This window comes from Haemorhous mexicanus, chromosome 28 (genome assembly GCF_027477595.1).
Source record: "Haemorhous mexicanus isolate bHaeMex1 chromosome 28, bHaeMex1.pri, whole genome shotgun sequence".
NCBI lineage: Eukaryota > Metazoa > Chordata > Aves > Passeriformes > Fringillidae > Haemorhous > Haemorhous mexicanus.
The window spans coordinates 4,121,147-4,132,103 of NC_082368.1; the positions used below are offsets into that span (position 1 = coordinate 4,121,147).

General features: G+C 58.4%; 1 protein-coding gene across 1 annotated transcript; it reads right to left on the minus strand.

Annotated features, from left to right (window-relative positions):
• Positions 1-199: 199 nt before the first annotated feature.
• RAPGEFL1 (Rap guanine nucleotide exchange factor like 1) lies at positions 200-10,957 on the minus strand. The gene is made up of 15 exons (XM_059869500.1): positions 10,451-10,957; positions 8,541-8,619; positions 7,941-8,091; positions 7,772-7,869; positions 7,242-7,354; positions 6,903-7,070; positions 6,726-6,823; positions 6,497-6,619; positions 4,990-5,168; positions 3,243-3,333; positions 2,250-2,300; positions 1,921-2,008; positions 1,766-1,830; positions 1,421-1,475; positions 200-427 (listed from the first exon to the last, which is right to left on the minus strand). The coding sequence occupies exons 1-15, from the start codon at positions 10,878-10,880 to the stop codon at positions 303-305; spliced, it is 1,914 nt and encodes a 637-aa protein (XP_059725483.1). The 5' UTR covers positions 10,881-10,957; the 3' UTR covers positions 200-302.

A 10,957-nucleotide genomic window follows, 5' to 3' on the forward strand; every position in this document is an offset into this window, starting at 1 on the left:
CGGACAGCGGCGGTACAAAATATACACGTCTGGGGGGGGGAGGGAGGGCGGGCCACACATACAAAAATAGAGGGGATGGGGGGGAGGAACATGGCCCCCCCCAGGGACCCCTGTGCCCCAGCCAGGGGAGGGGGCGGGGGGAGAGGAGGATGCTCCAGGGGGGTCCCCAAACCCACCCCCCCACCCCCCCCCAGGGTGGGGGCAGCACCCAAGGGCCGGGGCTGGGCAAAGTGCGTCAGTGCTGGGGGGCTCCGGGCCCCCCGGGGGGGTGCCGGGGTTTGGGGTCCCGGGTGGGCCCCCCCTCACTGGCTGCCAGGCTCCAGCTTGTAGGAGAGCTCGAAGAGCAGGTTCTGGTTGTCGATGACGCGCAGCTGCCGCACGTAGGCCTTGGTCTGCAGCTGGGCCGGGGACGCCTCCAGCTCCAGGCCTGGGAACGGCCCCGGAACGGGGACCAGGGATGGAGGGATGGGGATGGGAGATGGGAGTGTGGGAATGGGGATGGAGGGATGGGGATGGGAGGGGGCAGTGTGGGAAGGGGGGGATGGGGATGGAGGGGAGGCAGGACGGAGGGATGGAAGATGGCAGCGTGGGAACGGTGATGGAGGAAGAGGGATGGAAGCAGGCAGGCGTGGCAAGGCAGTGGTGGGAATGCAGGGGATGGAGGGAATGCAGGGGATATGGGGATGGAGGGGATGCAGGGGATATGGGGATGGAGGGGATGCAGGAAGGAAATGGAGATGGAAACATGAAAGTGGGAATTGAAAGATGGAAGAGACACAGGGGATGGGGATGGAATGGCCACGCGGGAATGGGGATGTGGGGACAGGGATGAAGGGATGAGGATTCAGACATGCAGAGTGAAGGGACAAGGGATGAGGATGTGGGGATTTAGGGATGCAGGGACATAGACAAAGAGGTGTGAGGATGTTCTGCCCACAGCCCCAACCCTCAGGGCCAGCACCACAGGTCCAGGGCCATGTGAGCCACCCCAGCAGTGCCCCCCCTGCCCCAGCAGTGCCCCCCTCACCCCAGCAGTGCCCCCCTCACCCCAGCAGCGCCCCCCCTGCCCCAGCAGTGCCCCCCCTGCCCCAGCAGTGCCCCCCCTGCCCCGGCAGTGCTCCCCTCACCCCGGCAGTGCCCCCCCTGCCCCGGCAGTGCCCCCCCTGCCCCGGCAGTGCTCCCCTCACCCCAGCAGTGCCCCCCTCACCCCAGCAGTGCCCCCCCAGCCCCAGCAGGGCCCCCCTCACCCCAGCAGGGCACCCCCAGCCCCGGCAGTGCCCCCCCAGCCCCGGCAGTGCCCTCCCAGCCCCAGCAGTGCCCCCCTCACCCCAGCAGTGCCCCCCCAGCCCCGGCAGTGCTCCCTCACCCCAGCAGGGCCCCCCCAGCCCCAGCAGGGCCCCCTCCCCATCCCCCCACTCACAGAGGGGGCGGCTCCGGTACTTCCTCACGGTTCTCACTTTCTCAGCAATGCAGTGCTGGGACACAGAGAGACCCCAGAGTCAGCCCCAGGCCCCGAGACCCCACTTCACCCCCCCAGGGACCACTGACCCCTTCTGCACACCCCCCACTCACAGGGACCCCCCTGGATCCTGTTCTGCACCCAGGACGCCCTGAACCCTCCCACCCCCCAGACAGGGGAACCCCAAACCCTCGGGGAAGGGGGGGTCCTCCAGCCCCTCAGGGGGGTCCTCCAGCCCCTCGGGGGGTCCTCTCCCCCTGCCCTCATCCTGGGGGTCCCTCTGCCCCATTCCCCCCTGGAACTCACCAGTTTCTCCACGTTGACCAGCCCGTCCAGGAGGGTTTTGCTGCCTTCATGCAGGAAGGTCAGGTCTGGGGGAGAGAGGGGGTGATGGGGGGGTCCCGTGGGGTGTCAGAGGGACCCCAACCCTTCCAGGGGAACCCTTGAGACCCCCCCCTCACCTTTGAGGATGAGAGGCACGAAGGGGATGAGCGGGGGCTTCATCTTGGCCAGCACCTCCCGGTAGGTCTTGTGGTTCCTGCAGGGGTCCTGGGGGGAAATGGGGGGGGTCAGGCTTTGGGGGGGCTCCCCAGGCATGCCCTGGATCCCCCCCCATGCTGGTGGCCATGGGTATGGGGCTGGTGGCCTGGGGGAGAGGGGCAAGGACACCCCAGGACACCCCGGGACACCTCGGGAATGTCACCTGCTCACTAGCACCCCAAAACCCCCAGGGAGGGGGACCTGAGGACCCCCCCCAACACCCACAACAGCCCCCACACCTCTCACCCACCGTCAGGTTCTCAAACTTCCGAAAGAGATTCTTGAATTTCCCTGGGAGCTTCTGGAAGACAGAAAAGGGGAGAGGGTGGGAAGCATCCAGCAGGGCCAGGGAGCACCAAAGGGGAGGGCAGGAGCATCCAGAAGGTTCTGAGAGAGCCCAGGAAAGGGTCAGGGAGCATCTGAGGGTGGCCAGAAAGGTCTGGAAGCATCCAGGGGTGATCTGGGAGCACCCAGAGGAGTCCTGGCAGCGCTGAGGTGGGGGTGAGAGGTCCTGGAGGGTTCCAAGAGCACTCAAAGTGGGGTCTGGAAGAACCCAGGAGAGGTCTGGGAGCAGCCAGGTGTGGGCATGAGCATCCCAGGGGTCCTGGGAGCACCTGGGCAGTGTCAGGGAGCTCCCAAGGGTGGTCTGGGAGCATCCAGGAGCACCCAGAGCAGTTCCAGGAGTACTGAGGGGAAAGGGAGCTCCTGGGGGGTTCTGAGAACACACAAGGAGGGTCTGAAAGAACCCAGGAGGGGTCTGGGAGCAGCCAGGTGTGGGCACAGGCACCCCAAGGGTCCTGGGAGCACCCAGGGATGGTCTGGGATCACCCAGGAAAGGGTGAGGGCATGAGGGGGGCACAGAGTTGGATGTGAAGGTCCAACCAGGAGGGCACCAGGGTGGGCTGCTACTGACCCCTCCAGCCCCTGGGCACCCCCCAAGGGCCACAACTCCTTGTCCTTCTTGGGAACTGACCCACAGGGACCCCCAAGGACCTCCTGACCCAGAGGGACCCTCAGGACTGAGGGAACCTTGTCCCACAGAGACCCCAGACCCTACAGGACTCCCTTCCCTCTCCAGCAACCCCTGGGTGGGTGGGCGGCCCCTGGTCCCCCCAGGGAAGGTCAAGGACCCCAGGGAAGGGTCAGAGACCCCCGGGAAGGGTCAGGGAGCACCTGGGGGTGTTCAGAAGGGCGCAGGAAGACGTGGGAGCAGGCTGGGGGTGGGGGACAGCCCGTTGCTCACCTCCCAGGTGAGGCGCAGGCGGCTGACGGCGGCGTTGTTGAGGCCGATGACGATGGCGTAGAAGGAGAGCATGTCCTGGTTCTGCTTGCAGCTGGTGGGGGACAGCGTGAGGGACACAGCAGGGACCCCCTGGCAGCCCCCCCCTGTGCCCACCCACTGGAACCCAGGACATTCCTCTGCCTGCCCTGGATGGCTCGTGCCAGGAGACCTTGGCATGGAGTCAGACACCTTCTGTGCCCTCGATTTTAACCCCTGGAAAAAACTCCCAGCTTGGTGTGAGGATGTGCAAGCCACAAGAGCTGGAGTAGAATGACAGTGAATTTGTCACAGGGTGAAAAAGTAGAATTTTGGGGTTTTTACAATGGGGGTTCAAGAGGCAAGATGGAGGAATCTGGGCGTGTCCTGTCCTTCTTCTTGTCCTCCATCTTCTGCTGTGATGGTGGCACTTCTGGATTGGTTTAGAGTAGAAGCTCACTGTCTAACACAGGTGATAGGTATTGAAAAATTATTGTAAATAAATATATGTAGTTCTTAGTACACAGGACATTCCTCTGACTGTCCTGGGTGACTCGAGACCCTTGCAGGGGCTCAGAGACCTTGGCATGGAGTCAGACACCTTCTGTGCCCTCGATTTTAACCCCTGGAAAAAACTCCCAGCTTGGTGTGAGGATGAGCAAGCCACAAGAGCTGGAGTAGAATGACAGTGAATTTGTCACAGGGTGAAAAAGTAGAATTTTGGGGTTATTACAATGGGGGTTCAAGAGGCAAGATGGAGGAATCTGGGCGTGTCCTGTCATTCTTCTTGTCCTCCATCTTCTGCTGTGATGGTGGCACTTCTGGGTTGGTTTAGAGTGGAGACAAATTGTCTAACAGAGGTGACAGGTATTGGAAAATTATTGTAAATAAAGTACACATAGTTCTTAGTATACTAAGAACTACGTATACTTTTTTTCATACTAAATTTTAATACTATTTTTAATATTAATTTTTTAATACTAATTTTAGTATAAAAAATTAGTATAAAAATTTTAATTTTAGTATAAAAAATTTTAATTTTTCAGTTCTTAGTATACTAAGAACTACGTATACTTTATTTTTTATTTTATATTACTTTTTTAATACTAATTTTTAATACTAATTTTTTAGTATTAAAAAATTAGTATAAAAATTTTAATTTTAGTATAAACATTTTTAATTTTTTAGCTCTTCGTATACTAGGAACTAGGTATACTTTATTTTTTTTATTTTATATTAAACTTTTTTAATACTAATTTTTTACACTAATTTTTTAGTATAAAAAATTAGTATAAAAATTTTAATTTTAGTATAAAAATTTTAATTTTTTTAGTTCTTAGTATACTAAGAACTATGTCTACTTTTTTATTTTATACTAAATTTTTATACTAATTTTTATACTAAATTTTTATACCAATTTTTTGTACTAAATTTTTTATACTAAATTTTTATACTAATTTTTATACTAATTTTTTTATACTAATTTTTTTTTTTTAACTTTTTATTTAATACTAAAACCTAACACAGCCTCAAAGGTGGTGAGTGTGCCACGAACTGACCTGCCAGACAGACCTCAGCAGGCCAGAGACAGAATGCCATAGATAAGAGAAAACAAACAACCTTGGGAACCAGAAGAGAAGAGTCTTGGCTTCTCCTTCGGCCTCGGGACTGGGAGAAAAGGATTTCCTAACAGCCTGGGGTCAGCTCAGAGCCCCCGTGCCCCCCGACTCACATGGCAGCGACCTTGATGAGCTTCTTGAGCAGGTGGGCGCGCTTGCCCAGCGCCTCGCAGAGCAGCAGCTCCGTGCCCACCCAGTGCTGCACCTCGCTGCAGCGCTGCAGCAGCAGCTCCAGGTTCGCCGTCTCCCGCCGGCCCCGCTCCCCGTGGAACACGTAATCCACAAACTCCACCTGGGACACACACAGACGAGTAGCAAACCAATTACTTTCATTCTTTAAAATTATTTTTAAATTTTTAATTTTTAAATTTTAATTCTTAAATTTTCATTTTCACCTTTATTTTAAATCTAATTTTTTTATCTCATCGTTTTTTAATATAATCTTTTTTATCTAATCTTTTTTTATCTAATCTTTTTTTAATCTAATCTTTATTTTACCTTAATTTTTTAAATCTAATCCTTTTTTTTTAATCTAATTTTTAATTCTTTTTAAAATTATTCTCTGATGGTGAATAATTGGTGTTGACTCTGTGATTGCAGAAGGCTGAACAAATGTTTTGGTAAGCTATGCTATACTGTACTACACTAATACTGATACTATTAAAAGCTGTACTAAGGAAAAATATATATAAAAATTATATCTAAACAAATAAATATCTATATATAAAACTACACTAATGAAAAATATATATAAAACTATAAATAAACAAACAAACAAATAATTATATAGAGAGCTATAAAAGGTATATCAAACTATATTAAAGAAAAATAAAACGATATATAAATAATTAATTATATATAAGACTATAATATATAAAACTATACTAAAGAAAAAATATAAAAAACTATATATAAATAAATAATTATATATAAAACTATAATATATATAAAACTATACAAAATAAATATATATAAAAACTATCTATAAATAAATATCTTTATGTAAAACTATAATATATCTAAAACTACACTAAAGAAAAAATATATATAACTATATATAATTAAATAATTCTATATAAAGCTATAATATAACTAAAACTATACTAAAGAAATATATATAAAACTATATATAAATAAATAATTATATATAAAATGATAATACATACATAAAATATACTAAAGAAAAAAATATAAAAGTATGTAAAAGAAAGAAATAAATATAAAACTATAATATATCTGAAACTATACTAAAGAAAAATATATAAAACCATATGAAAATAAATTTAAAAATAAATATTATATATATGTATAAAACTATACTAAAGAAAAAGCTAACATCTTTGCCCAATACACACATGGCTCCACTTGGTCAAATGAAATAAAACCACTACCACTAGAATCTAACCAACAAATCCTTTTTAGCAAACAATCTCCGTAACACATTCCCCACGTGCCAAATGACAAGCACAGAAATTAAGATAAGAATTGTTTTCCTTCTCTCTGTGAGCTTTCTCACAGCTTCCCAGGAAGATCCTGGGAGGGAGAATTATTATTTTATTATTCTCTGTGTGGAGAGGACACGTGCATCCCACACACACATCCCCGCGGGACCCCCCGCACCTCGTGGATGCAGCGGAAGAGCTCCCAGTGGAAGGCTGTCAGGTGGTTGGCCACATCCTCGGGCTCGGCTCGGTGGATCTCGGTGTCCCCCGGCACCACCTGGATCTCCTCGGGCAGCGGCACCTGCCAGGGGACACCGGACGGGGCACTCAGGGCTGGGAGGGTCCCCCCGGGTCCCCCTGCTCTGCGCAGGGGGTGGTGGCAGCGGTGTCGGGGTGTCCCCACTCACCAGGGAGTCGAAAGTGTCCCTGGTGCAGGCGAAGAGGTGGCTGTTGATGCCCAGGGTGGTGAACACGCACTCCTCGCTGGGCTGCAGCACCGCTTTCTCTGCCGCGGGGCACAGAGCGGGGGTCAGCACCGGGCGGACCCCCAGCCCCGCCCGCAGCCCCCCCGGCCCCGCGGGCACCTCCGGACGAGGCCATGGTGACGAGGATGAGGGCGTCCCCGCGGGCGCTCTGCTCCTCCGAGTACTGGAGCTTCTCGGTGACCGAGGCCAGGATGTCCTGCACCGAGGCCGAGAGGCGGCTGCGGATGGTGACGTACGAGTGGTCGGGCATGTACACGCGGCAGAAAACTGGGGAGAGGGCGGGGGGTCAGCGCCGGGCTCCCCCACACCGCCCCAGCACTGCCCGCCGGGGAAACTGAGGCACGGAGCGGGCACGGAGCAGACCCGGAGAGGGCTCGGTCCCGCGGTGGCTCACGGAGGGGACCCCGGTCCCCCTCAGGTCCCCCCAGGGTCACTCACTCTCGTCAGATCCCCGGAATGCCACCCGGGTCTGCAGGCAGGAGTCGATGCGGCGGAAATGCCGGAACAGCGGCTTCACCTGCTTGTTCGGGGGGGGGGTCTCGTCGGCCACCCTGGGGGGCACAGGCAGGGCTCAGGCAGGGCCCTGGACCCCGGGGCTGCACCCCGAGACCCGAGGGTGGGCACAGGAGGGTGGGCACAGGAGGAGGGGTCTGAGGCTGCGCGCAGCGAGTGCATGAGGGAGGCACGAAGTTGGATGTGAAGCTGCAACCAGGAGGGCACCAGGGTGGGTGAACCCTCCAGCCCCTGGGCACCTCCCAAGCGCCACAACTCCTTGTCCTTCTTGGGGACTCCCTGACCCACAAGGACCCCCAGGACCCTCTGCCCTCCCCAGGGACCTCTTGACCCAGAGGGAACCTTGTTCCACAGAGACCCCAGACCCCATAGGAACCCCTGATCGATGGTGACCCTGTTCCCCCCAGGGACCCCTGACCCCAGACACCCCCAGGACCCCCTGACCCTCTTCTCACTTGAGCTCCACAGTCTCCACGAGCTGGTGCAGCTTGATGATCTCGTCCTCCAGCTCGTGGTACAGGGACGTGTCCTTCATGATGAGCAGGTAAAGCTCCTGTGGGGCGAGAGGGGTCAGGGCCGGGACTCCTGAGACTGAGGGGGGGAACACGGGAAGGGGACACCCACCTTGATGACCTTCCCGGCGCTCTCCTCCTCCTGCAGCAGCCCCTTGTAGGTCTCGAGGAAGTGCAGCAGCACGGCCAGCACCGCCCGCTTGCGCCGCAGCCCCGACCCCTCCTCCCAGCGCGCCGGGGGGCTGCCCGCCGCCAGCACAAAGGTGCCACTGTCAAGGAGGTGTCACGGCAAGGAGGGACCCTTGGCCAACCCCCAGCACCCGCTGTACCGAGGGACTTCACTTAGAGTCGTTGTACCCTCCCTGGTAGCACCACACCGCCCACCTTGCCCCCAAACCTGTAGCCCACCCTCATGGCACCCCAATCCCCTTCTTGCTGTTCCTGTGAGCCCCCCTATAGCACCCCGCTGCCCTGCCCACCTCCCCCTTCTCCTTGCAACCCCCACGCCCACCGTTTTGCCACCCTTGTGCCAGCTCCGTGGCACCCTGGTGCCCATGCTGGTGCCCTCCTAGCTGCACCTTGATGCCAACTTTTGTGCCACCTCCATGTCTCCTTCACGGCCCCCTTATGCCCACCCTCACTGCACCCCAATACCCTCCTCATGGCCAGCCCCGGACCCCTCCTCACCCACCCCCGTGGCCCCCCAGGATATTGCTGATGCAGCTGCTGCAGGAAGCGCTCGGTGGGCAGGAACAGCGAGTGGGTGAGCACGATGTCATCCAGCAGCGACTCTGGGGGGACAGGGGGGACAGTCGTGGGCACACCCCCCTCTCCCCAAAGAGCCCCCCGACACCCCCAATGCCCGGCGGGGTTGATGGGTGAGGGGAGCCGTGGTAATTCGCAGGGTGACACCGGGAGAGGCAGAACCCCACGCGAACCCCCCCGCGCCGGCGCTGACTCAGGGCCCGCTCCCAGCCCCGGGGCAACCGGGCCCGGCCGAGCCGGTGTGGGGGCAGAGGCGCCGGCAGGGCGGCACCGGGGCCGCGACGCCCCGGCACACCCGCAGCCCCGTGAGAGCCCGGCCGCGGGCACAGCAGGACACGGCAAAGGGAAACTGAGGCAGGCAGCTTGGGGCACACCGGGCGGGTGCCACAGCCGGGCTCTCTGGGGCAGCGCGGGTGGCACCGCCCTGGGAAGGTGTTTTGGCGAGGCCAGGTGAGCCGAGGGCCGCCCGGTACCGGCGCCTGTGCCCGCCAGAGCCGGCATCAGTCACCGCCTCGACCTTTGGACGAGGCACCGCTCCCTCAACTGGCACCAGCACAGCCCTGGTGCCCCGGGGATCCTGTGGTGGGACCCCAGAGCCCATCCAAGGCCCAAGGATCTGACCCACGGAGGGGCCATGCAGAGCCAGTCCCCGGTGGCCCCCAGAGCGTTAACCCGGTCACGGAGCAGTGCCAAGCCAGGGCAGAGGATCCCCTGACGCTCCCGCGCCGGGCACAGCACCCAGGGGGCATCAGCTGCTGCCGAAAGCGGGACACGCAGTCTGGGGCACAGGGACAGGCAGGGGCACCAGCAGCACGGGGGGTGCAGCTGCACAGCTCCCAGCTCTCCCAGCCCCCTGCCCTGGGTGCAGCCCCCTCCCAGGTTCTGCCTGTGGGGCAGGAGTTGAACACTCCCCCCATCCCTGCCTCAGTTTCCCCATCCCTCTGAAGCACTCACGCTGTAACCCAGACTCACAGGGATGTTTCCCCGTGTCGGGACCCCCGTGCTGGTTCCTGCCCCCCTGCTCTCTGCCAGCCCAGGCACCACCAGGCCTGGCAGCGTGCTTGTGCAGGCAGGACCTGGCGCTGCCAGTCCCAGCTCGCCCCTACCCGAGGGCTCCTCTTGGTGATTGCACACAATCCCGGCCCTGGCATCACTGGAGCAGGGGGCTGGCAGTGGCCTGGGGTCCCCGACGGCCTCTGTTCCCGGTAGCCGAGGGAGATTGGCCGGGACAGGGATCCCCGCGGTGTGGGAAGGCTCCCACACCCACCTGCAGCCAGCCTGGCTCCCGCCCAGCCCTGACACCGAAACCACCCGGACACCTGGGCACGGGCAGCCACGGTGGGACAGCACCGGGAGGCCTGTGCCAGAGGAAAGGGGCATCCAACCGGCCCCCCCTCCACTGCAGCTCCTGTCGGGGCTAATTTTAGCACCAGGAGCATGTTAAGGACCATCCAACCGGGAGGTGGATGCTGCAGTGACTGCCGGTGCCCGGCCACCCCCGGCCCCCACCGAGCTGGCACTGCCACATCCCCTTGCCAGCCCCTCTGCCGTGCTGTCTTGCCCACCCCACAGACTCCTGCCCACCCCGCTGCCACCGATGCCCTGCCCCGGCGGGGACCCAGCTTTGACCTTGTCAACCCAACCGGGCACCGCTGTGCCCTGTGCAGGGCCACCCGCCACACCGGGCGCGAGTGCCCCCCACCCCGCTGTCCCCCACCCCAGCATCCACCGGCGCATCCCCCCCGCAAGCAGCGGCCGCCCCCGGGCTCTCCCCGCGCCGCCGCATCCCCCGCGATCCACGCGCTCCCCACGCCGGGCACCTCCGCAGCCCGTCCCGGCGGTCCCGCAGCCCAGTACCTGCCCCGCAGCCCCTCCCGTGTGCAGCGGCCGGCAGCCGGTCCAGGAGCGCGGCCAGGAGCCGCTCGGGGGGCGCGGGCGCGGCGGGGGCGCAGCCGCAGCCGCAGCAGCACCGGGCGGCGGGCGGCGGCTCCGGGCTCGGCGGCTCCCGTTCCCGGTCCCGGTCCCGATCGCGGTCGCAGCCCGGTGACGGGTCCTCAGGGGAGCGGAGCGGAGCCTCGGGCGGCCGTAGCTCCAGCCAGCGGCCCTCGCCCCCCGGTACCGGCCCCGCGGGCCCCGCCGGCTCCTCGGGGGAGGCGGGCGGGCGCGACAGGCTCTGCCGCCGCGGCGCCGGCACCGACCCCGGCCCCGGTACCTGCCCCGGGGGGGCGGCGGGGCGGACGGGCAGGTGCGAGCCCGGCTTCTTCAGCAACTTCTCCAGCGGCTTCATGGCCGCCCGGGCTCGGCGGCGGCGGCGGCTCAGGGGCCCATCGGCGGCGGTGGCGGCTCCGTTCGGCTCCGCTCGGG